We start from the raw sequence: 27,560 nt of genomic DNA, 5'->3' as shown, positions 1-27,560 counted from the left end.
GTCATCATAGGCGAGAAGGATAGGAATGAAAAGGTGGAAACAGGTTCCTTCAATACTTTTCATCTGGTCATGAAACTTCTGTGTAACACTATAGTAGAGCTTCATATAGGGCCCACAGTGCACGCATGGCAGCACTGGTGCAAGCCGAAGGTGGACTAGAGTACACTCCAAACGGATGCCACAGGCATTCTGTGCGCACACTCGCTATTGCGCAACGCTTGACTGCCTGTATTGGCGGGTGAAAATTGTTGATACAACGTGCAAATCGCCATCATGTTTCTGTACAGTGTTCAGAAACTTAAATGCGAACAATTTTGGAATTACTGCACCGCCTTGTTTCATTTCTAGGTTCAACTGCATTCTCAAAAGGGGCTTAATTCATGATTCAAATTGTACACTTGGACTACTCCATCGTTAGAAACAGACTGCAGAGCAAGTTCACAATTGCACTTTTATGTACAGTAGGACCTCATCCATACGTCTTCGAAAAAAACGCGAGAAAGGACGTACTAACCGGGAAAACGTACGATCCGAAGTAACTAAAAAAAATTCGACAGGCTCAACTATTGTCGACATATACCTAATGCGAAGCGTCGTGCAGATCATTGCGGCACGAGATGCCAATGCACGTGGAGCTGGTGGTGCTGCGGCAGCCCGAGACATCTTTTGTTGTTTTCCTATTGCATGGTGTTTTAAGAGGGTGATGAGGAAGTGAAACGAAATCGAGCTGGTGGGTGACGCTGGATGCCGCCAAAGCGATACGCAACAGGTTTGGCTGTGATAGCCGTAAATGCGGCATGCAACGACCCAGCTGGAAATTTGCCAGTACCGAAATAAAAAACTGTGCGCACCGTCGTTTTTGCATGAGACGGGCAGTTATACACTGTTCTAGATCGCCTGCACCTTGCACTTTTTCTTATTCACGTGGGATCCAGCGGCCGGAAAATGTATATGATCGCAGTCTGAAGCAGGGAACGGCGTCGTGTTTCAGTTATTGCCTGTTAAAAGCATGTGCTACGCTTCCAACGGCACCATGCGCTGTGAAACAGATAGGCAAAGATGTTTATCGCAATGAAACCAAATTTATTGGGATCGGTTCAGAGAAACATAAGGCACCTCCATTTGTTTTCTTTTCTTATATAAATATTGGCCAATTCTTTGCTCGTATGCCACAGCATTCATTTTCATGGTGCGAAAACGGCACCTGCGCCTGTGATACCTGTGAACACCGCGTGCGACGACCCCGGAGAAGATTTGTTGGTACCGAAATGAGAAACTGAGTGCGCACTGGTGTTTTCACGTGAGACAGGCGGGCGAGTATTGCGGTGAAGCTTTCACGGCAGAGATCTATATACTGTTGCCGATCGTGTCTGTCTCGTGAATTTTCTTGTTTACATGGTATCTAGCTGCCGGAATTGATCATACGGTCACAGTTTGGCACTGTACTGAACGTTGGTGCCAAAAATGTGTTGAACCCCCTAACAAGTATCTTCACTGCAGAAGCCTATGCAGTACTGTCTGCAGTAAAACATGTAAAGAAATTAAAACTTGACAGAGCAATCATATTCTCAGACTCGTTAAGTCTTGTAAAAGCACACAAATCCTGTCTTCAATGAACTCTACTCACTCTTATGCAACATCTATTTATTGCATAGACATGTAGTAATATGCTGGGTTGCTGACCATAGAGGAATCGAGGGTAATGTGCTTGCTGACGAGATCATCAATTCAGTAGCATCACAGGTTATTCGTTCTGCTGCTGTCCCTGCCACAGACATGAAGCCTTTCCTACGAAACAAACTGCGAAGCCACTGGGAACGTTTGTGAGACGCTGAAACTAGTAGTAAGCTTCACATAGTTAAGCCGAAGTTACGTTTCTGGCACCCGACTGCGAAAACATGAAGAACAGATGTCCTATTCACCAGACTAAAAATAGGACACACATTTGCCACACATTTGGCACACATAACTTTCTTTTGACTGGTAACGAACCTCCAAGCTGTGATAGATGTGGTGAAAGGCTGACCGTCCTCCACATCTTTGTGGAGTGTCGGGAAGCCAAAAGAGACAGGAGGAAACATTTTCCTTTTGCATATCGCTATTGCATCCCTCTACGTCCGGCTATGTTTCTTGGTGAAGAACCATATAGCACATGTCTCTAGGCCCTTGTGTTTCAAGGGCTCTGGTGAGGCAATTGTGCTCTAGCCAATTTTAGCATCTCATATTTTGTATATTGCATCATTCCTTCACAATGCATTTTAATGTTCATAGTACACGTCATTAGTGATTGCCATAATTTTATTACATGTACATTTTATGCAATTTACGCCAATTCTTTTTGGTCCCTTTACAGCCACGCCACATAACTTCACAGAACCCATCAGTCCACTGCGAACTCATTAACACTAGCATGGTGCTCTTTGGCCGTACCTGGCCCTTGCACCTTTAAACATCAAACATTCATTCATTATAAATGGGGTTTCACTGTATTGCACAAATGGCAAGTGGAGTTCAATAGATCCTTCTGCAGACAACAGCATCTCTTCACTGAAGACTCCTCTCTCATGGTCCCAGTGATCGGCAGACACACTATGACTTCCGATTAGACTAAGTGCCCGAGCGCTGTCTCATGCGCATGCACAAGAGACGTGCTGCACTGTCACATGATGCACGAGACTTTGCCAACAGTCTTCTAACAGCGGCATGCTGAGGGGCTTGCAAAAGTATCACGGTAGAGTATTTGCACCTAGAATGTGGAGAGGTCTCGGTGGCAATAGTGGAGGTTCGACATTCTAGGCTCTTGATATTTGTGATTTCTCTGAAGAATACTGTGAATAACTGAGAGATCCTTGAGCTGCATGGTAGATTATTGGAAATGCTTTTGTGGGTGGCGGCTCATTATTTTTGACCAGCTAGGATTTGCATCTGACCATAAATACACAAATGTTTTGCCTACGGTGGCCGGAATTAGTTCATTGCTCTGCACAATGTCTCTCATAGTCCATATGTAGCCTTGACTGTTGTTTACCCATCAACAAATTCCTTAGCCTTGTACAAAAAGAAAAAGGAAAGCATGATGTGTGTTGTTGTACCTGCCGGTAATATGTGACTCACACTTGGCGTCCCACTTTGTCTCGATATGGACAAGTCGCTTCCGTGGGCATAATAACCTTCTTCAGCCACTTTTGCGGGGCTTTCTACCCATGGGGCTATCAACTTCATACACATCGCACCATGTAAGCACGTTTGCTGGTCTCCGTGCATGCTTAATCGGGACCGAGAAAGGCCACAGGCACAATTTGCCCATGGCTGCAGCAGGAAAGGGTGAACGGGGAGCACGAATCATGGTGTGTGTAAATTCGGAGTCTATCTTGCTATGCAGACTGCAGGAGCAAATGCTTACTTAGAGAGACTGCTTCCCAATGCAACTGACCAGGCTGCCATATTCGAGAAAGATAACAAGGCAACCGTAACCAAGTGACATAATAGCGAAATTAAATAGCAATCAATCACCGCATGAGGTTCACATAATACATTATACATTGACTTTGAGCCATATGGCAGCAGTGGGCATTCACATACACGGGTCTCTTAGGATACATTCAGCCGCCGACTTACAGGCATAGTGCTTGCCTTCGTCGCACGTGGTGGTCTGGCAACAAGCGACAACCAGCAGTGCCAACAGATTGGACAGAGCGTCATACCTGTTTGAACTGACAGTTGCCGTTGAAGATGAGAAACTTCCATTGCGAAGCAATCAGGTGACGCAGGCATCTGCTGCCGCAACCAACACAGCGACATGGACACCCGGTATTTCAGCATTAACTCCTTTCCAACCTGCACGTTTCTTTTCTTTGGGGGGCCACTAACGTATGGCTTGCACTTGTTGCCCCATTTTGTCTCAATATGGACAAATCGGTTCCATGGACATCACCTTTAGCAGCCACTTTTGCAGGCCTTTTCATGCATGTGGCTGTCAACTTCGTACACTTCGAACCATGTAAGCACATACGCTGGTCTCCGTTCTCGGCAAATCACGGCCGACGAAGGCCACAAGCACAATTTGCCCATGACTGCAGCAGGAAAGAACGACTGGGGAGCACCAGTTACGGTGCGTGTATACAGTACTGGGAGTCTATGTCGCTGTGCGAACCGCAGGAGCAAATGCTTACTTCGAGAGACTGCTTTCCAGTGCAACACGGCGACCACAACCAAGTGGGGCATCAAAACCAGATTCTGCAATCAATCACTTCAGTGTAGCTTGCGCAAAGACCCAGGCTATTGAGGAAGAAGAGCAATCATCAACGAGACTAGGAATGTGGAAAATGAGAAAGCTTGCATTCAAGAGAGAAGCCACTCTGCTCTGCAAGCATTGAAGGCTAAAAACGTAAAAAAAAGTAAAATGGTGCATCGCACACGGTGCTTAGGTTAATGCAAGACACATGCCGATGCTGCATCAGCTATTTCAGGAGAGTAATTGTGCATGACCACATACACTAGAAGATACTGCTACAGATATGTTACACTACTAGACAATGACTGGTATTAAGTATGAGCGAAGAATTGGTTGACCTTTATGTTTGGATGGGGATGAATGATCTCTAATGAGAATGGGCAATGAAAAAGCTTGCATTTGTAGAAAAAAATATTACACTCGGCACAAATGGAATTGACATGGCCAAGAAGCTGATTAAGGGCAAACTGATGCAACTCTTTGGGCCAGCGTCGTCCGTGCTTGGTCAGAAGTTGCAGGTGTATCTGAACACGAAGAATTTCTAGAAAGTCCTTTTTGAGTTTCCTGGATGACTCGGCCAAATGTCCATGCTGGTGGAATAGTAACTTAAGCTCTTTCCAGTCTTTACACAGTCCTCTACAGGCTTGATATCTCATCCAAATTCTTGTTCTTCCGCTTCTTTGTTCGTGGTGTAAAAGCCTTGCAAATTCGGCTCAGCCCCTTCCGGTTGCCCCTTCCAAGAACACAGGCTGTCGTGCAAGAATAGCAATTCTGAACCAGACTAGGAATTCAATATGGGAATGAGAAAGCTTGCATTCAAGAAGGAACCCACTATACCTGGCAAGCACTGAAAGCAAAAACATTAAGAAAAGTTAAATGCTACATATCACACAGTGTAAAGGTTAATGCAAGACATGCACGAATGCCACGTCAGCTATTTCAGGAGAGGAATTGCACATGGCAACGTACATTAGAAAATACTGCTATGGATGTTATGCTACTAGACAATGACTGGTATTAAGTATGAGCAAGGAATCAGTTGACCTTTAATGTTTGGATGAGAAAGAGGAATGATCTCTAACAAGAATGTGGGATGAAAAAGCTTGCATTCATTGGAAAAAAAAATTATACTTGGCACAAATGGAATTTGGCAAGGCCAGGAAGCTCATTAAGGAAGGGCAAGCTGACAGAACTCTTCTGGCCAGCGTCGTCTGTGCTTGTTCAGAGGTTGTAGGTACATCTGAAGACACAGAATTTTTGTTGTTGAGGTACCTGGATGACTCGGCCAATATCCGTACTGGTGGAATGATGGCGGAGGCTCTTTTACTCTTGAAACAGTCGTTCGTAGACTTGATATCTCATGAAAATTCTTATGCATGCGCTTCTTTGTTTGTTGTGTAAAATCCTTGCAAATTCGGCTCCAGCCCCTTTCTGTTGGTGTGGATAGGAGCTCCTGTGATGACCAAGATATGCTTGGCATGGACTCTGTTGGGGCAGAACGGTGACACATGAGATACAGCAGAGATTATCCAAACTCATGTAGTGTTTTCTTTTATGTTTGAACCAATTATAATGAACCATAAATATGAACAAACATTCATATCTGCTGCAAACAAATGACATGTATCTCAAGACTAGCAAGCCAATGCAGCATATATCAAGCATATTTATTTCTGAACCAGGTGTTGTTTACCTTGTAGTAGCAGCCAAAGTCCACACAATGGCCTTGTTGTAGGAGGCAGCAGCTTCTGTTTAGTGTGTGGAGTGCGTTGCTTTGTACTGATGCCATCCTCATTGCTGCATGTCTGGAACAGAAATTTTGAAGAAATTGAAAAAGCACAATTTTGCAATATGAAATGCAAGAAGGTGTGACATTGCAAAAAGGTGTGACATATATATTGCAATGGTTTGCAACTACAGAATACATGAAAATGTACACTGCCTGTTCTAGGGTGCTTAAGCAGCATGTTAAATAAATATTGCTACTGTCCATAAAATTGATGTCTGCCTAACTACAATGCATGTCAACAGCTTAAGTATTATTAAGATCACAAATGAGAACATTTGTGCGTTCATTTATACACTAGAAGAGATCACACTGCTGGTTCCACAAGCAAATGCATGAAAGTCATGAAGCTATTAGAACTGATGCATTATTTTTCTGCACAAACATGGTGCACCACTTCACTACTGCAAGAATAAATGCCCTGAGGTAAACCAAACTGAACAGCAAGAACATTTGGAACCAACAAATACGAATTATGGGTGAATAATTATAATGCTTGCCAAGTGCTTAATACATTAAATTATGCACTTTCACTTCATTTTAGAAAATGATTGTTCGGTTTTGTGGACGAAAGAAGTTGCCAGCGCACTCAAAGAAAAGTTTTATACATATATGTTGATAGGGCTACTCAGTCACCTGTGACCACGGCTACAATAAGGTGAAAAATCTGATGCGCGTTGCAATATCGCTCTCTCTTTCTTTCCTGATTGTGTTTGTTAAACGATGACCTCGCAACTAAAGGTTTATTTAGGAAACAGCAACGGACGGTCCTGGCTGCCCATATGTAATGTGGAATCTAGTTTGTTAGCTTGTCTCCTCCTGTAAGTTAATGAGACAAATATTATATAACGATTCAAGCAGCAATGTTAAACGACTCACCATTATTGCCGTTGTCAGCTGCAGCAGAATCTAGCTCCCGTTTCGATGAAGACTTGTTCCGAATGGCTCATGACCGAAACCTAGCTTTCGGGCTTACATGTCCTCTTGCGAACAAGTCACTTCACCCCAAGTTAAATAATGCAAGACATTGAAGTGCAATAAAATAGTTTTAGCAACAAAGAAGCAACCAGTCTGAATGTACAAACGAATGCATCCGTGCCACTACGCACTCGAAAATGCCGCTCAAAATTTGAAATCCAGGCCAGAGGTTATGTGGAAGATTGATGATGTTGAACACTATTTATGTTTATAATGACAAAAAACAATAAACTTACTAATAAATAGTACAATATCTAATATTTTGTCATAAGAATGCTTGGATAATTGTGGGACAAAGTTTGTAAGATGAAATTTCACTTATTACGGCACCTCTAGTGGGAGATATTGGAACTAATGCAGGCATCCCTAAGGGTTTCTACTATGAAAGTTTTATTAGCAGTGGCGCGCAATAAATTTGTTCATCCTCTGTGGCCATTTGTTGAACTTGAGAGTGTGCTACCCCTGAGCATATGCTGTGAGCATCTGCCGTGGCGATGAAGCGCTCAGCAAATGAGAGCTCGGGTGGAGAGAGCACCCGGGGGCTGCCACTCGGGAGGCCAATCAGCGCGCATTCCGGTGACGCTTGCACAGTGATTCGAGCCGGGGAAAGAGAAGCATGGTTTGTGCGAGAAATTAGCTCCGGTGCACTAGCCATGTCCGCCATGTTGCCGTTATGGCGGCGGTTCCCGGAAATCGAGCTAAGCACAACGCGCGAGCTGGGGAACGAGGCACGGGGGGAGGCACTTCGATCTCCATACATTAAGCCATTTATAAAGAAAAAATTAAGGAATAAAATGTCACTGAAGAGTTTACAACAATGTAAAAAGGTACATTGCGCATCACCTTGTTATAGAGTGGTGCTTTATTTTAACTAAAGGGAGCTTAGAAGCACATCTTAATTTAAATGCAAGTAAATCTACATATGATATGTGGTTTTCAACATGTTGTAATTAATGTCTCGCATCTATTCCTAATACTTTTAAAAATTTCATGCCAGAATAGCGGCATAGTGTGAGCACGCACTTCCTTTGTTCAGCCGTGAAGAGCGCCGCTGGATTGAGAAGCAGAACCGGGCAGCGCGGCAGAAGCGCAAGCGGGAGGAGATGCAACGCATCCGCCAGCTTGTCGGTGCGTGGTATTTATGTTTTCATCTGCCATACTGTTTTTATGGGTTCTTCACTTGGTTTTAATGCACATTGCTATTGTGTTTTCTTTCAATCCGATTTTGTCAATTTTCCTATTGTAATAGCATTTAACATATAATCAAGGGAGCTTAGCATTGTATATTGTTTTCCATTGATGTTGGGAATGCTTTTCATGTAATAGCATTTAGCATTCGTTCGACGTAGCTTAGCATTCTGGATTATGATCAGTGTTCTGCATTTTCGAATTAATTCGACAAACACTTACCAGTAAGTACATTTACTATTTGGAGTTATCCAAGAACCTACAAATGTTGGGGCCCTCAGTTGTGTTCAGTGTCACTATGCTGTGACTACATTTCCAGAAAAAGTATGAGAAGCAGAAGGTGTTCACCATGACAGCAAAATGCTCAAGCTCAGGTTCCCAGTGAAAAAGTCAGAGGTGCTCTTAGTTATTAAGGAACTAGAAGCTGAATCTACTCTTTTGCATCATGTGTACTGTGTCTTTGCTGTGTGCCTGGATCTGCTTCTAAGTCAATGGTATGATGCATCTTCAACATCACTGGGGCGGAAATTGACTACATGCTTGAAGTTATAGACTATAGAGAATCATTGTGAGGTCATTATTTATAGCTTCCAAGACTTGTGCTCTAGCTTTCTAGAAAAATGTAGCCATGCCATGCAGGAAAGCATCCCTTGCAACTTCTGCTGCACCAGCGAGTCATTCTAGTACAGTGCTCAAGTTGTGAATCCAAACGTGAAGAAGGAACTGCCAGTCGTATTCGATACATAGGAGCAGTTGTTTCCTGACGTTTTACCATCAGAGCATAACACCACCTGGCTGGCAAGAGAGTTCTGAATATAAGGTGTAAATTTATGCCATTGAAAAAATCATGGAGCCCCTAGTTTTCTGGATGATTGTGATGACCCTAATATGGGGCAAAGGTTCGTGTACTCATTGGTTCGGTTGGTTCTCTTAGGCGGAGCCTCCGAGAACCCAATTGAGGACAAAGCCGTTGGTTTGAACACACACACAAAGACTTTTAATCAAACTAAAAAGAGGCATAAAGCAAATAGAAGGAAATGGAAAGCATGTCTAAAATAAACACTCAAGAAGACATTGCGGCAAAAAAAACACACATAGGGCTTGCATGAGGTTAACGGGTGCGCGAGTCCGGGCTTGCCACGAGGGCGGGGACGCGTCACAGTCTCGACGTGGCGACGCGGCGACAAGCAGGCGAAAGGAGTGGTGCCGGTCTCACCATGGGTCGCGGTGTAAGCTGACCGACCGGGCGACCAGAGTGCGCCCGCCCTGGCTTGGCGAGAAAAAGCAGGCGGCTTGGTGGCGCGAGTAGACGGTGTCGGCATTCTGGCCGGACAGCTGGCGTAGAACTCAGGCCCGTAGCCCGACTGTTCTCGTGCTGCCCACGGGCGCAGAAGCTCGAACGCCGGCCTCGGCAGCAGGCGGCACGACAGACGGGGGTGGCGTTCTGGCCGGGCAGCTGGCGGCACGCTCGGGTAGACGGGCGACGCACAGGAACAGGTTGGCAGGAGGCCCCGGTCGGGTGAAGTCCTGGTGGGCTCGGGTCCGTAACCCGACAGCCCGTCTTCAACGCCCGCTCCGGTGGTTGACCTCCTCCTGCCGTCGCTTCCTGGGACTCTCCTGATGTCTCCCCGGCGTCTCCCTGCGTGTCCTCCCTTTCTGCCAGCGCACCACGCTTTTTCTTCTGGTCTGGCCGATTTGGCATTCTTGGATTGGCTGCCTGACGCCCCGTGGTCTTTTCTAAGTCAGTCAGTCAGTCAAGAACTTTATTGAAGTCCTGAGGAGTTTCAAGCCGTTGAAGATCCCAGGCGGGGAACTCCTCCGGCCGAAACCGTAGGCGACGCCCAAGTCGGGAACGTGGTGACGCTCCGCCAGTTCTTGGGCCCTCTGGACGGCCTTGAGTTGGCATTTGAGATCCGGGCTTTTGAGGGCTTCTTCCCATTCGGCCTCACTGGAGAGAGGGCCCTTTGGTAACGCGGTACAGTGCCATAGCATGTGCGAGAGTGAGCAATAAAGTTCTGGGCAGTCTGGGCAATTTGCCGGGATTTCTGAGTTGTAGTGGCTTAGTAGGCCTCGTGACGGATACGAGTCCGTTTGTAGCATTCGAAACGCGGCCGCCTGCGCGCGTTCGAGTTTGGCCTGTGGGAGCGGGAATTTGGTTCTGCGTTTCCGATAGTGGGAAGTGATTTCTTGGTAAGTGAGCAGCGGGTCATTAAACTGAATGTCCAGCCCCTCAGACGCCGTGGGACCGTCGCGGCGGGCAAGTTCTCGCGCACGGTCGTGGGCCGTTTCATTGAGGTTAGCTTTTTGCGGGTGAATGTCTTTCCCCATGTGAGCGGGGAACCAGGAGAGGCATCGTTTGCCCTCTTTTGAGCTCGCTAGTAGTATACGCGCTGCTTCTTTAGATACGTTGCCGCATTCGTAGGCCCGAATTGCGGCACGCGAGTCTGTGAAGACGTAAGTAAATGTGGGGTCTGCCATGGCGATGGCTACGGCTATTTGTTCTGCTTTAGCGCCGTTGCTCGTTTTAACCGATGCGGATGATCGTAGCGTTCCGTTGCCGTCCACGACTGCTATAGCGAAAGAGGATGTGCTGCCGTACTGGGCCGCGTCCACAAATGCGGTGGCTTCACGATCCGCGTCGATGCGGTCGAGAATCGCGCGGGCGCGGGCCCGGCGCCCGCGCCTTTTCTAATTGGTTGCTTCTAATTGGTCTTTTCTAATTGGTTGCTTTTCTTGTTTTTGTTGTTTTTCATGCGCCGCGCGTTCTCGTGCCGGACGCTCTTCGGCGTCGTTGTTTTCCTTCTTCCACCTCGGCGCGCGTGCACTCAGTGTCGTCTGCTCCTGACCGTCCCGATCACCGCACCGTGTCGCGCACCACACATCACAATGATGCATGTGCCAGACTGGTCAGTGCTTTCACATGCTGCTCTGGACAGCTTTTTCCTGTATTCAGCGCATTCATTGAAAGGATGTTTTCAATGTTTGAATCTAAATTGAAAACAGCACACTGCACTGACCTATTAAACATTGGCAAGTATGTATGTATAATCTGTAAATAAAAAAAATTTTTACTGGCGTTATACTGCATTTTATTATTTTTTTTTCTTGTGATCAAAGTCACTTTTCAAGGTGCGGGTAAATAATGCCCATTATTATAATAGACTGAAAAGATAATAATCTACAGATGTATTTGCAAGACAAGGCACACAATGCTGCAGCAGCGGTAGGGCTAGCCCATGCACAGCAGATAGCCACACTGTCTCGTGGTCATCGCCCAAGCGCCAACCACTGAATTGTCAGCGTATCAAAAATGACAACCACTCGTAACAATACTAGCGTACAATACAGTAGGGAATAAACCTAAAAAGGTTTTAAAAACTCGAGAATTTTATTGTCATAAAAGAAAGCTTTAGTTAATGACTAACTCTGAAATGCACCCCCCGTTTTGCCTCTAGATAAACTGCAAAAACACACAACCTTAGTTGTAATCGCCAACATATGGGAAAGGGTGGGAAGCACTAGCAGGCGAATCGCCAACATATGGGAAAGGGTGGGAAGCACTAGCAGGCGAAGAGGACGAAAATAGGTCATCAGTCAACAAAAAGTGGGTCAGTGGTGGGGATGTGAGGCAAGTGATTACATCAGCTCCATGACTGTGCTGCATCATCCTTTTCACTTTCTGGGCTGCTCCAGTCAAGTTGCGAATTCATCACCCTCGCAAGAAGGCAGCCGTGCCCAAAAAGGAGGCAGCCTCTGCTGCAACAGAGAAATGGCATGGCCAGGTTGAAGCAGCATGGACACATTGGGCTGCTGAAACTCCTAAGCAGTGTGCATAGGTGTTTTACTGAAATCTGCTTCTGTGATTTCACTCTTCTTTGGATCACACAGGGCCAGTACGACAGCATTTGCTTGCTATTGCTTTTATCGGAGCCCTAACAGTCGGAGTTGTGACACACAGTTCATCAGGAGTCACAACCATGAGGGGTTTAGGCCAGTGAGTGCACGGGCGAGCCTTCCAAACTGAACACATTTATTGGGTTCCGTTACCATTGGCACTTCATGTTTTGAAAACTTTATTGCTCACCAGGGGTGATGCAGGATTAAGAAAAACATGGCTCCTTAACTTGATCTTTGATTTGCTGATATGTGACTTGCTGGGACCTGCGTTATAGCTGCCAACTAGAGCACTGCACAGGCCGTTTCTTTTTGGCCCGGGCCCAGCCTGAGCCCGAAAGTGCTATGCGGTGGTCCGCCTGAGCCAGACTCGGTAGTTTCAAACCTGACCTGTACCTGACCTGGGCCCAAAAGATTCCGCTTTGGCCCGTGAGCCTTTGAGCCGAAGCATGGTGCAATTCTCAATAATTGTGAAGATACCATCCGCGGCACATGACGTTTTTTAGAGATAGTTTTGACTGTTTCAGGACTTCGTATGGTGTTGTTGCTGAAAAATGAACAGGTAAAATGGAAAGACAGCATATTGACACAATGATGTAGGGCTCCTGCACCGCGGGATGACGCACGCAAAGGTCAGCACCATGAAAGACGACGAAGCGCGTAAGCTGCATGCTCTTCTTCTGGCCCACATTAATTAAACGTGTCTATTTTGCAAGACCCCGTCTTCAATCTATGTTACATTTTTCTGGTGGAGATGTGGGGTACATGCGACCACTCCCAGATCGAACACCGTCTACAAGCCCAATACGAAGACCGGTCGAGCTGACTCTTGTTCACATATGGACAAGCTGTCAACTTCAAGGACTGCTACCTGAGCACGAGGCTCTACCCAATCGAGTCAGAAGGATGAGTACATCGGTTCTGTCTTCTTCCTAACTGCACGGACCAAGGTCATCCTTAACCAGCCACGAATGCCCACGTCCTTCCATAGGGACACCTTCGAGGATGTAGAGGCCTGGCTCGATCACTTTGAGTGTGTCGCAGAATTCAGCGGCTGGACTCCAGAGCGCAAGCTACGCAGCGCCCACTTTGCCCTCGAGGACTATGCGCGGACATGTTTTGAGAACCGTGAGGCAGCCCTATCGACATGGGACGAATTCCGCCAGCAGCTAATCAGCACATACGCCAGCCTCGATCGCAAGGAGCAAGCTGAATCTGCAATTCAGGCGAGAGTACAGTGGCCGAACGAAAGCATTGCAATGTGTGTCGAAGATATGTGCCAACTTTTCTGACGCGCAGATTCATCCATGCCGGAAGAAAAGAAGCTCAGGAACTTGATGCGCGGTGTCAAGCAAGGGTTATTTGGTTCCCCTAATACGCAACCCACCAAAGACCATTGCAGAGTTTCTCGCGGAAGCCATATCAATGGAAAAGCCACTGCAGCAGCAAACAAGGAAGTACAACCGCGACGTGTCGACCCTATCGTGTGACCCTCTCGCTATACCCTTGGACAATGCCGACGCCTTGCGAGAGCTCATTAGGCTTGTTGTTCGAGAAGAGCTCCAAAAGCTTCAGGTGGCTCCGGTATCGGTACCGTGACTTGCTCTGGCTGAGGTCGTCCGGGAGGAGATCAGGCCGGCAGTCCAAGTCCCAGAGCGAAGCGAGACACCACAGCACGAGGTACAGCAGCCACAACCTCGCATGTCGCATGTGGAAGCTGCGCGAAGTTCGTCGTCCCCGATTTTTCATGATGTGAGCGACATCCCAGACTTTCATGGTGTGCGCGCCATTGAACAAGCTACTGGCGACTTCAGGCCTCACTGCATGCCATTCATGGCTGAAACACGACCACTCCGCAAGATCGACGTATGGCGCACTGCAGACCTGACTGTGTTTTCATTGCAGTGAAGCCGATCACCTCTACAGGGCATGACCTTACCGCCGAGTTGCGCTTCGTGGATTTTCACTGAATGCGCCGTGCCCATGCAATGGCGAACGACCCCTGGTGATTGAAGCCTACCTCACAGACGCCAGGACATCGTTTGCCGCACGATTCCATGACCCCTGGTCATTATCACCCATATGAAACAGGTTCTCCAGCCCCCTCTTCACGCCATGCGCAACAAGGCATCGCTCACCCAGCCCTGCCTCCCAGGAAAACTGAGTCCAGCGACCTGCGTAGGTGAGGTCGCTGACGTGGCGAAAGCTGAAGATCCTCCACTACGACGACCGCGATATGACGTAACTGAGACGCAGAGAAAGCAGTGTAGTTCGGTGTCAGTATCCTGCGATATACCAGTTACCATAGATGACCACGAAGTCACGGTGTTAATTGACACGGGTGCGGACACGTCTGTTATGAGCCAGAATCTTGCGCGTATACTGAACAAAGTTTCGACGCAATGGACCAGGACTCAGATTCGTACTGCAGGAGGCCACCTCATAACTACACTGGGCCTGCGCATAGCACGAGTCAACATTCTGGGCTTCACGTACATTGGCAACTTCGTCATTCTTTCTGAATGTTCAAAGGACCTTATACTCGGCATGGATTTCCTTCAGGCGAACGGTGCCATCATCGACCTGCAAGAGTCTAGAGTCAGCTTCACTGTTATGCAAGCCATAGCGAACAGTAATGACGACTGTGACATTGCGCTTCGCATAGCTGATGATCATGTCACGTTTCCACCCAAGAGCAGCGTGCTTACCCTTGTCCGATGTGACATGGAGGACGATGCCGAAGGAATTGCTGAGGCAAACGTCCCCCTGCTTCTTGAGCGCCACATTTGCATAGCCAGAGGTCTTCTTCAGGTGCGAAACAAATGTTCAGCCGTTTTGCTAACGAACTTTATCAACGAGTACCGGCATGTACGGCGAGGAACAACAATCGCATTTCTTCGCAAAATCATTGGTGTTACTGACATTGCCACATTGGAAATGGCATCGTCTCAGCAAGTTACCCTGCCTAAAAGAACGGATTCATATTAATGCTGCTCTGCCAGACCATCAGAAAGACCGTCTACTGAGTCTCGTGAATGAATGTGCGGACTGTTTTTCAATGTCATCCAAAGTATGTGCACGTCCATCACAAAGCACCGCATTATTATGGACGAGTCTGCACGTCCTGTTTGTCAGTATCCTTACAGAGTATCTCCAGTGGAAAGGGAAGCGATCAAGCATCGCGTGAAAGAGATGCTCCAAGCCGACATGATCCAGCCATCCACAAGCCCGTGGGTTTCCCCTGTAGTGTTAGTCAGAAAGAAAGACAACACACTACGATTCTGTGTAGATTACAGAAAGTTGAACTGTGTCACCAAGTGCCATGTTTATCCATTGCCACGCATCGACGACGCATTGGATCATCTACAACCTTCCAAGTTTCTTTCTTCATTGGATCTTAAATTAGGGTACTGGCAAATCGAAGTTGATGAACAGGATTGTGAAAAAAACGACGTTTGTGACATCTGACGGGCTAATGAGTTCTAAGTTCTCCCCCTCGGTCTCTGTTCAGCACCTGCCACCTTTCAGCGGATGATGGATGCCGTGCTTACTGAACTCAAATGGCAAACCTGCCTCGTATACTTGGACGACGTCGTTGTGTTCTTGAGCACATTTGACGAACATCTCGCACAACTTGAGAGTGTCCTCGCGGTGATCCGTATTGCCGGCCTCACCATCAAGCCTGAAAAATGCTACTTCGGGTTGCAAGAGCTCAAATTTCTTGACCATGTCGTTGGTCCTATAGGCGTCCGACCAGACCCCAACAACTTAGCTGCCATCACCGAGTTTCCACCACCCACAGACAAGAAGGCTGTCCAATGCTTCCTTAGTTTGTGCGCATATTATAGGCGCTTCGTTGAGGGATTCTCCAGAATTCCTAAGCCTCTGACACGGCTTACACGTGATGATGTGCCTTTAATTCGGGCGGACAAGCAGCAGCAGTCGTTCAATGAATTGTGCAAGCGTTTACAAGCGGCCCCAATACTTGCTCATTTCGACGAAGACGCTCACACTGAAATTCATACTGATGCCGGCAATGCGAGTCTCGGTGCAGTTCTTAAACCCAGTAAACCCATTATACTCGTGCGTTAACATGCGACATCAAAGCCTGGGCTACATTGGCCAAATATTTGTGCCGTCCACCAACATGTCCGATGTTGAGGTCACGTGATCAAGAGATAGCTAGAGTGGCAGGGCGGGGGGGAAAGAGGTAAGCGCGTTTCTCCTCCTTGGCCGTAGTACAGGCTGTACATCGCTGTTCACACAGCTGAAGCCACCGTAGGTGCTGTGAGGAACTAGCAACACTGAATCACATAATATGGGACTGCGAGGAGGACAAGCCTCCTCCTAAGCTGATGGCCTCTTTCTCACCTGAAGCATGGGAGGCAATGCTGCGCAGTACTAGGCTGGACATCCAACTCCAGGCCATAGAACGAGCTGAAGAGGTCGCCATCAAACATCGATTGACGACCATCTGGCCAGCCTGAAGAAGCCACGCCTAATCACCCCGCCTAACGCTGATGAAATAAAGGTTTTCCTAGTAGGCAGTTTTCAAAAGTCACCGATAGCATACCCAGCCTATTACAGGCCTCGTGGAGACCCGGACCTATTACGGGCCTGTCTGAGGCCAGGGCATGACCCCGAAGCTCCTTGGCCCAAGCCCGGCCCGGGCCAGCAATAAAGATAGCTTACCTGACCCGCTCGGGCCCGTGCAGTTCTCTACCACGAACCACAGTGTTCACACATTGTCTGCTAAGGGTCAACTTAAAGGCTGCTGGTAACAAAGTAAGACAATTACCTGTCCTGCAACTTTACCAGGATTCATTCTCAGTAGTGCATACTGCTCATCTCTAAACGTGAAATTTCGTTGCAGTTAGTCTTTAATGTCTGTGGCTTTCTTTCCTTGCTACCACTAAACAGAATTGGCAAAATGAAGCTGTGTGAACAAATGTGTACACTGTAACTGTAGGGGATATTTAATAAGTTATGCATGTTGTGTACATATAAAATATTTGTTGCTTTAATGTCACATAAAAAAAGTCCTAACCTTCTTCTTGAAGTCATGCGGAAGAATTTTAATGTTTGATAAAATTTGACCCTGGGAGCTGAATTAAAGAACTTAATAAGGCAGTAAATATGCACTGGCTCATTTGACAAGATCCATTTTGTGTTTTGCAGACACGGCATATGCCTGTGACCCCCGAGTGCAACGCTTTAAAGAGGAAGAGCGTGAGCGCAAGCTGGCTCAGAAGCGAGCCCGACAGGAAGCTGCCAGGGCACGACAGGAACTTGAAGAAAAGGTACACCTGGGGCACTGCAGACTTGTGCTTTTCTCATAATTGTGTGTTGAATCAGGCAGTGATCTGTGGGCTTACCCCAGCAACATTTATTAATTGATTCAATATATTAGATCTGCCCCCACGTCCACAGAGGATGCTCAGCATCAGCTGTGGACGCATCAATGTGGCTCAAAAATTTCCAGAGCAAATTATGATTTGTTACAGAGACAATATTAACCCTCTAAGTGCTGTGGGCAATTCTTACTCCGGTATAATTGTTCTTGCCACCACTGCTAAGGATGAGTCTGTCTCATCCACCTGTTTGTGCACTCTTTCGAAGTGACAGGCCGGGCTGGTCCAATACATTTTGACATTCTGGCGAGTTCATTCTTGCCAGCTAGGGGACCTACATGCTTTGTTCTTCGAGGTTGCTCTGGCACAGATTTAAAAAATGGCATCTGCCAGTGGCTTGTTGCCGTGCTCATCATGAAAACGTAACTTTCATTTGAATGGGTGATCACGCTCAAAAGATTATTTGCTTCTACATGAAAGCATTGGCAGTGATGACAGTGTTTTCTGTGCTATAGACACATCCCGTGACTCTGATATCGCCAGCTACAATGATCATTCTGATATGGCCTGATAATAAATGAAGTAAGATTGACGGAACCCTATGCCAGCGCCTAAATTTGTGCATTTTCAAACACGAGTTGTGAATTTACCACCCCCATGTCATATATATTTCGTATCTACAAAAAATTTCTTGTCAGATGTGCAATAAAGAAAATGGCATTTTCTGAACACATTTTCGAACACGTTACGCATGCGATGCTTTACCAATTGAGCTGCCGTGGCCCCATTTTCCCATCCACTTTCTTGGGTATTTATGTTTCCTACTAGAACTCTGGGAGTGTTAGCCAGCACCATCACTCACAAACCTTGGTGGCGGATGTGGAACATCCTTTCTGCCGCACACGTCACGAGTATGTGATCTTTTGGGGGGAATTGGTAGAGCATCGCACGCGTAATATGAAGACATGGGATTGTTCCCCACCTGCGGCAGATTGTTTTTTCATCTACTTTCATTTCCATTAATTTATCATTTCTTTAGTTCATTTATTAGGTACAAGTAATTTCCCCTATGTTGTCCTTGGTGTCAGTGTTTGTTGGCTTCTTATGATACCACTAGTAAAAATCGGGCCCCTCGGTTAACCGCCTTTCTTCTCGTTTATTACATACCGAGGGTCTCGAATCCGGCAACATAGATGCCTTCAGGTAGCATGCGTGGGTTTATTGACCAGTTGCCTTCACCCAAAAAGATCACGTACTCATGACACCTGTGGCAGAAAGGATGTTCCACATCCGCTGCCAAGGTTTGTGAGGGGTGGCGCTGGCTAACCCTCCCAGGGTTTTACTAGGACACATAAATACCCAAGAAAGTAGATGGAAAAACGGCTCCACGGTAGCTCAGTTGGTGGAGCATCGCACGCGTAAGCGAAGACGCGGGATCGCTCCCCACCTGCAGCAAGTTTTTTTTTTTCATTCACTTTCATTTCGATTAATTTATGATTTCTTTAATTCATTTAGCAAGTGCAAGTAATTTCCCCTATGTTGTCCTTGTTGTCAGTGTTTGTTGGCTTCTTATGTCACAGCTGTAGTCACTTGATGAAAAAGCATGAGAAGGAAACATTTCCACATTAACTTTCTTTCTGCGCCCAAGTGCTTCAACACCTTTTATCCTGGAGCCTTTAATTTTTTTTTCAGCAACCATTTGCTTAAGGATTTTGGAAATTCAGTCATACAGCAGCCATTCTCCCTTGGAGAGTTTGTTTGCAACCAGTGTCTATGTTGTTAAGAGGCTGTTTTGAAGACAAAGGTTTTCATTGGCGACTTCAAATGGATTTGGGTTTCGTTAGAAACATGTACCTGGCCACTTCTATCTCATCAGACTAGATAATTTGGTGCCTTCTAGTAACAACTAGTAACAGTTCTTGTGACTTCTAGTAATTACTTTTAGTAGTAACTTCTAGTGGCCTTCTAGGACAACAAAAAGCCATTACAATGAAGCTTGGAAGGAAAAAGACGTACCAAGTTAGCTTAGAATTATGACAGAAGCAGTAATAATGCATAATTAGTCCAAAAAGGACAAAATGAAACCCAGATGCGCTTGTTCAAACTGCGCACTCCTGAAACCAGAACTAGAAGTGCGACTTTACTCAAACAAAAATATGGGCCGATCCTGCAGGTAGTGCATTCTAAAAATTCATTGAACAAAAGTCAAATGACGGACATGAACAAACATTTTGTTCATGCTGGTTCATGTACCTCGAGAGGAGGCGAAAGAAGAGTGGTTCGTGCAATCGACATCCCACTGGTGACCAGCTCCATTTTTCTGCAACCCACAGATGCCGTTGAGATACAGAATCTGATAGACAAAATAAAGAGCACAGCTTAGGCAGGACCCGACGGAATTCAACCAGAGCCGATCAGATATGTCTGAAGCGAAATAAGTGCCGTTCTAGCTTATATTGTTAATTTGTCAATATTATCAGGAATTTTTCCAGATGCACTAAAAACCGCTCGCGTAATACCAACCCATAAAGGTAGTGCAAAACTCTCAAATTACAGGCCAATATCGGTCTTAAATATATCTTCAAAGCTTTTCGAAAGTGTCGTGGTTGACAGGCTGTGGTCTTCCTTGACTAAACAATATGTAATCTCAAAGTACCAATATAGTTTCCAAAAGAATAAGTCAGCAGAGCAAGCCCTTCTAGGTATCGAGGATAAAATAATTGAGAACATCAAAAAACAGAAGGCTACACTTAACCTTTTTTAGATTTGTGGAAGGCTTTTGACTCGATCGATCATAAACTATTGTTACATAAACTAGAACTCTATGGAATATGCGTCGTCGCTAATGATTTATTAAGTTATTTAACAAATCGAAACCAATTTGTTCAGATAAATTCTATTACCTCTGACATTTTGCCTGTAAAACAGGGTGTACCTCAAGGCTCAAAACTGGGCCCACTGTTGTTCCTAATTTATGTAAATTATATTGTATGAAAACCTGACTCACCTGACTTGGTAATGTATGCTGATGATACCAACACGTTTTTTACATCCAATGACACTTCTGAATTTCTGTTGGCGTTCATGCGTATCTAAATTGCTTGTCAGTTTGGCTGAGAGAAATAGTCTTGAATTAAATCCTGCAAAAACAACATACATTTTATTCAGGGCTCGTAACAGGGACATACGCAATGACGTTAACGTTTATTTCAATGGTATGGCAATTCACCATGTCCAGGAACAGAAATTCTTAGCCATATGGTTTGATGAACATTTATTTTGTGGATCGCATATAAGGATGCTATGCACTTACCTTCTTAATCTGTCGGTATCATTAAGAGGATAACCCAGTGCATTCCGCTTCGGCTCAAACAACAATTATACGGTGCTCTCCTTTACACTAAACTCTTCTACAGGGTCCTGGTTTGGCGAACAACTTCAAAAACAAACTACACAAAGGTCATTCTTTTACAGAAACGAATCCTTCGTATATACGGCAATTGCCATGGCTGTTTTGTAGACTTTGAAACAGTTCCATTACTTTAACACCACTCCCTTCTTCGAGCAGACAGAATATATTATAAGAAGCTTCTGATGATCATACGTAAATGAAAATTATTCACCAAAATAGACATTGATGAAATATCTCGTTATTCACTACCCCGGAATACCAGACACTTACCGAAAAAAAGAACAAATTATGGAAAACAAACATTCATATATCGGTTGATACAAATATTAAACAGGGTAGGAGAACTGTTAAATTTTAGCGTTTCAGAAGGCTCCTTCAAAAAAAAGGTTAGTGCATTATTACACGCCGACAACATTTGCTTTCGCTAACTTAAATTATTTATATTTTCTTTTTATTGCATCTGTATGTATGCTTGTATGACCTAACAAAGAGCGCATAAAGATAGCATTTGTGCTGATGTTTATGCGACTTCCTCATTCCAATGAACAAATGTTGTAATCATTTTCGTTACTGAAATTCTGTTCTCTTGTGCGAAATGTGTGTACATTTTATATGGATTCATTTGCACTGATTGTGACCGCTGTTGTAACTGTGGGGGCCCGGGACCTCACAGTCCTCACAGATCTGTCAAGCCTTCGTGCCTTTAGTCCCAGTCTCCCCTCGCTCGGACGAGAAATAAAGTCGATTCATTCATTCATTAAAAAATGTGGGCCGACCCGAAGGTTAGTGCAGTCTAAACAACAAACCACATGGTATACCATTGCACTGGGGAAGCTGTCCTGTGAACTGCTGTTGGCTCTCCTTTTTTTTTTCCTAATGACACCAGGTGATCTTGTGTTTAAAGCTAATCATTTGTTCCTGATAGCTGTTCTTTTTGCACTAGTCAGTACAGGTGTGGTGCCTAATTATACGAAAATAGTTATTCCTGCAGTAAATACACGTGCCTGCATTTCACCATTTGACTTTCAAATCGATATTTCATACTTACTCTTCATATTTGCTTCACATTAGAAAAAGCTGATATTCACCTACGTCTAAAAGATAAATACGAAGTATAAAAATACAGCAGCTGCTCACATAATACAAGATACAACAAAATAATATTGCCTGAACCAAACAGGAACAACACCCTTGAACCCGCTAGCATCGATTATGGAGGCTGTGAGATGGCTTCTGTTCCTTAATATGATCAACAGCAAGTCAGAATCCAACAGATTGACTGTAGGACTTGTCTTCATCAAAGCAGCTGCTGCTTTTCTTGCCAGCTAGGAGTGCCAGGTATCCATGAGTCATCCTGCTAAACCACTGGCAGGTTCAGTCTCAAATTTCACACAGCGTTAGCATTTTGCAGTGAGCTTGGTGTGCTACCATGCTTTCAGGCATTGTTTGCCAGTTTTGTCTGCACTAAATCTGGAGTATGTGTTGCTTGCAGTGATGCCACTCCAAGATGTTCTGTTTTGCTGTGACAGAACAATGGGTGGCACCATCTGTCATTGCTACGGTGAAAGCGTGGTGTTCACCATAGTTGTGATAGATGGCACTACCATTCCATTGCAGTGGAATCGACGTTTTCAGAGGTGTCACTGCAGATTACATTCATTTCGAAATTATTGTGGTGAGACTAGCAAGCAATGCATGAAAATGTGGTATTGAACCAAACAGACTGGATGATGTTACCTTCATAAGAAATTTAAGTGAATGAGAGAGCAGTTTAACTGGAAATGTCATATAGCACATCTGGCACTCCTACTTAGGTACTCCTACTTAGGTACTCCTACTTACGCAACACGCGGTTTATGAACACTGTGTAGGAAAGCATTCCCTGATGACAAGCCCGCTTGCTTGATGTTCTGGCACCATCCTGAGGCTTCTCTTGATTACCAACAGATCATGAGGATGTCCAATTTGATTCAAATTGTGCATCTGGCACCTGTGATATGAGATGTGGCATTGTTGTAACAATTCCAGGAACGGCAGGAACGTGAGGAAGCACAACGTCTGGAGCGGGAACGGCAGGAGGAGGATGCCAGACAGCAGGTGAGCTTCAACTGGTTGCCATCTTGGCTGGTATTGGGCACTCATTTTTATTGCGAAAGCAATACTGCTCGCACTTTCGGCCCATCGGGGGTCGTGGCGCCTCCTTACACAGCTGCGCGTCACATGACCGTGTGACGTCACGCCAGACCGAGAGACGGGGCCCCAGCTCGCGGCATCGATGGTGGAGGCGAAGCCTTGCCCGCCGCTGCTGCGGCGCTACCGAGAGAGGGCGCTCGCTGGTGTGACGTCATGCTAGGAGGATAAATGGGGCTGCAGCTCGGCTCCTCGCAGTGGTCGGCGCGCTGCCTTGCGCTATGTCGGATGATGTATAGCCATAAGTTTAACAAAGGGCAACCATGTTCACACCATCAGCCAAACCAAGGCGCAGCCAAGGGTATTGCTTTCACAATCTTCCAGGCTTAACCAAGCTAAGCCTTCAGCCAATTTTTATATGTGCACACTGACCACATCGTTCTGGGCTCTCTGTGAAATGCTTTCATCATAGTTTTTCGTGAGGATTGCTTTTAAACAACTTGGAATCTTCTGGCAGACAGCCACAGCAGACACTCCTGCATTGGACTTTGCCAGGACATTGTTGATAGCTCCAAAGATTAAAAATCCTTTGTCTCACAGTGCTCGATGAAGTGAGAGCACAAGCAACCATCCAAAAGTGAAACCACAAAGGAACTTGCGAAGCTCGTGAACCACGTGATAACAACCACATGCTGAGTACCACCTTTCCAGGCTGAAACATTTCGAAACTGTTGAGCAAATTGGCCCCAAATATATCATGAACTTACAAAAAAAAATTTTATGAGTGCTGACGAGAAAGAAGATTAAGTATAGTAAATGGGCATCTTCAGGACAAGCATTCAGTAAAAGCCTGTTTGGTGAGGAATAATTATCCATGGTGTGAAACGTCTACTCCCCAAAATACAAAAGGAATGTAAAGTATTGCATTAAAATTGAGAGGCCAAATAGATTGAACGTCCACCAAATTAACTTTGGTTAACTTGATATTTTGCTTAATTCAATCTGCCATGAAGGTCTTGGCTAGTGGCAGTTTGTTTCAGTAACTCAAGCCTGCATGACCTGCATGCTTTTCAATCCTAAATATGACATGCATACAGAGTTACAGAGTTAATGTGGGAATATTCATATGAATAGCAGGAGTGAATCAATGTGGAAATGCCTTTGTACGTGGAAAAAGAACTTGACGGCACCCTGTGCAGTGCCTCTCTTGCCTTGTGTTTGACCACCGGATGCTGCAAAGTGTGTGTGCCGGTCTTTTCCGTGATCTGTCTGTGCAGAGAGAGAAAGAGCGTCGGGAGAAGGAGAACCTTCGCAAGCAGCTCAAGAAAGAGCGCAAGGCCCTAGAGGCGGTATGCACGGAGGATGGGCACTACGCAGCCGATGCGGAGGAGCACGTCGTGCGTCTGGAGCAGCTTCACCGGCTCTGCCAGCTGCTCAGCCTGGAAGAGTGAGTGCCTCTTTCTTTGGCAGCACGAATCTCGGTGGCTCGAATTTATGGAATTATCTGTGTACATATGACGGAAACAGACAATGAAGCCTGGGCTGTGACCAGCTAACAATTCCAGGGCTAATCTTGTACATGTGCACAAACGCCCGAGGAAGTGCACAAGAGGATGGTAGATGAACTGGTAAAGCACTGCACGCGTAATGCATAAGATTTGGGTTAAGCTTCTAATTTTGACAGAAGTTCTTTTCGTAGACTTTCATTTCCTTTTAACCTATCATTTTTACAAAAAATTCCCTTATGCTTTTCCAGGCTTCATTGTTTGTGTCTTCAAATGGTTGTGACCAACAAATAAATTGAGCCCCTTGAATCCCTTTAATCTTCCCGCAAATTTAAGGATGCAGTTGAACCTCGCAATAATGAAATCGGCGGGGAATGCGAAAAGATTTGCTTTCGCGAGAATTTTGTTGTTGCAAAAGAGACAGCACAGATAGGTAATGCATCACAGAACAAAACTTTACTGTCACAATTCCGTTAGCCTACTTTGCAAGCTTTGCTCGAGGATATAGAACCGCATTGTCAACAGTACAAAGTGTGGCGTGTCGACCAGCAGTGGCAGTACTTCCGTGGCGCAGTATTCTCGGTCAATTGCTTTCGGAGATGCAATCGCTTTTGCAAGATGTTGTGTAACTCTGCACTGGACACAGAGCAACAGCGCATGCAGCAGCATTTCTCCAGTGCACGCGGTTGCCCATAGGTGCCAACACGTCCGGTGCCAAGCACAAAAGTGATCGTGTCTCGTGTACCCAAAGGCACACAATCGAGATGGTCCTTTTGCACAAGTCTGCATCTGGCGCCAAATCCACACGCAATGCCTGTCGGGTGGCACCATAACCAGCGTTCTTGAAGAAAAGGATGCATATTCCTGGACGATCGTTCAATCATGACCCGATGCGGAACACTCCATATGCTGCGACCGCCATCTCAAGCACCATAAACAATTCCATGTCGGTGGGACATGGATTTCCTTGTTTTTGCTGCATTTTTCTCACCGAGGTGCACATTGCGCTGTCCACTGCCACAATTGGCAATTGTTGTTCGAAACACGCTTTCAGCTTGCGTTCAGTTTCGCCTCACGTGATTGGTCTATAGGCCTCGCCAAGTCGTCAGCCGCGGGGAATGCAAGCTGAACGCACGTTTCGAACCGCAATCTACGATATCGCCAGTGGGCTTGCAAAAACTGTCATCACATGTTCGTAGCAACATGCGTGCCGCTTATGGTGCAGCTTCAAACGGGCGATCAACAAACAAGATGGCGGCTATGACATGTTTCCAGCGCATTGATCGCTTTTGGCGCTTGGTTTTTGTGAACAAAAATGGCGGTGCCCACACAAGTGTAATATGGCAGTACTATTTTACTCAATTTTAGTGCAAAACAATTACATTTGAGCACATTTTGGAGCCTGCTAACCTTACGCAAGTAGGTACCATATTTACATGAATCCAGCGCACACTTTCTTCCGATAAAATGGGTCCTAAAATTGTGTGCGTGTTAGAATCGAGTACGACCATAAATCTGTGTTACCATATCGCCATCGGTATTTCAAAATGGACGTCTCGTACGCACTTCGAGCCTAGTTGCCGTAGCTTTCTCCATGTGTTGTAGTATGTGTGCTTAGGCAATGCTTCCTTTGGTCTAGGTTAGGGCACCGTCTGTCTTCCCATGTACTGCGTTTGCTCCATCAGCATGGAAGTGCCAACTGCAAAGACATACTGAGTTCATCATGATGCCGCAATTAAAAGGAAAGCAATCACGTGTGTGGATATGGACGGAAATTGGGCCGCATCACGGGCATTCGGAGTTCCCAAAACTTGCATTCGAGACTGGCTCAAACAGGAAGGGCGTTCTACACTGGCGGCTGCTACGTACGGCACGGCCATGCGGTCCCTATGTTGAAAGCGATCTGCGACGGAGACGACAGTCTACGCATCTAGGCGCACCATGCTGTGTTCTCATCGCTTCGTTTGCGTCGAAGCGAGAGGCTGCACAAAAGTCAATTCCCTCGTTCCTGCTATCGCACTTCCTCACTCCAGCATTTAAAGTGTTTCTGCATCATTGAGTGAGACGTGTTCATGTTTGCTTGTGCATGCATGACACCATGCTTGCTAATTTAGTGAGTAAGTGAATGTTTAAAAGTTTATACAGTCAATAAAACTACTATCCTTACTTTCTACTAATTTGCTGTCGTAATCAATGCTTCGCCTTTCGAGCGAAACTGCAACTTATTTTTTATTTATAACAACTTTAGTGCATTGGGAGTAAATCTTTTTTTCCAAATGAGAGAAAGTTGTATTTTTGTATGAAAGACTAAGGTGCGCGGTACTGTAAAGGACTTTCCATTTTTTGGTCACGGAAAACGATTGCACGTTACAATCGAGGGCGCATTAGAATCGAGTAAATATGGAAATATGCGGAGTTAGGCAAATTTCATTGATGCGGGATTGCAATACAGCGACATTTTGTTGCCGAGAGATACGAAATGCATTGAATCCTATGAGCGTTCGCCAGGGATACGAAAATTTTTCGTTCTCGCGAGAATTTTTTTTGCCGGATTTTGTTATCACGGGTTTCGACTGTACTACGTACCAGGAAATAGGGTGCTGTACTAAGCAAAAGCGTAGGTTTCATAAGAACGTTCCCCTACAAAAGTCTGCTGCACCTGTTCTCATGTGTACAGCTATGGAAACCCAGCATTTTATTCTCCCCACTGTAGACTGGGCTCGATACATGGCACGGGCAGGCACTTACATTTACTTCTTGTCCATTAATAGTGTTGTTTGTATGTGCATGCATCTGTATAATGGACTGCAACGAAATCCCTCTTCCTATGTAGGCTGCAGCAGCTCAATCAAGCTTTGGAAGCGGCCTCCAACGTGGTTGAGAGGAAGACATTGTTTCTTGAAAAAGTATGCCCTTTCTATTCTATTTCTAAAGGTTCTCCTTTGATGCCACAAAGAAAAACTTTGCAGATGCTTTAGAATTTAAGGGCCCTGCACGTCTTAAGGCTTTTCCAGGTGGAACACCATAAAATATTGTAAATCTGCAGGTCATGTGCCACATTGAGATTGTAGGAGTTATTTGG

General features: G+C 45.7%; 1 protein-coding gene across 1 annotated transcript in view; it reads left to right on the top strand.

Annotated features, from left to right (window-relative positions):
- LOC142584720 (dnaJ homolog subfamily C member 2) overlaps positions 1-27,560 on the top strand; it is a 127,858-nt gene that overhangs the window by 54,946 nt on the left and 45,352 nt on the right. The window contains exons 8-12 of the mRNA XM_075694939.1: positions 8,035-8,126; positions 17,259-17,380; positions 22,872-22,940; positions 24,251-24,420; positions 27,312-27,384. Of these exons, the coding sequence (XP_075551054.1) occupies positions 8,035-8,126; positions 17,259-17,380; positions 22,872-22,940; positions 24,251-24,420; positions 27,312-27,384 (526 nt within the window). The remainder of the gene's footprint in view (positions 1-8,034; positions 8,127-17,258; positions 17,381-22,871; positions 22,941-24,250; positions 24,421-27,311; positions 27,385-27,560) is intronic.

The sequence above is a fragment of the Dermacentor variabilis genome, chromosome 6, assembly GCF_050947875.1.
Source record: "Dermacentor variabilis isolate Ectoservices chromosome 6, ASM5094787v1, whole genome shotgun sequence".
NCBI lineage: Eukaryota > Metazoa > Arthropoda > Arachnida > Ixodida > Ixodidae > Dermacentor > Dermacentor variabilis.
This window is presented reverse-complemented; position numbering and strand designations above follow the sequence as displayed.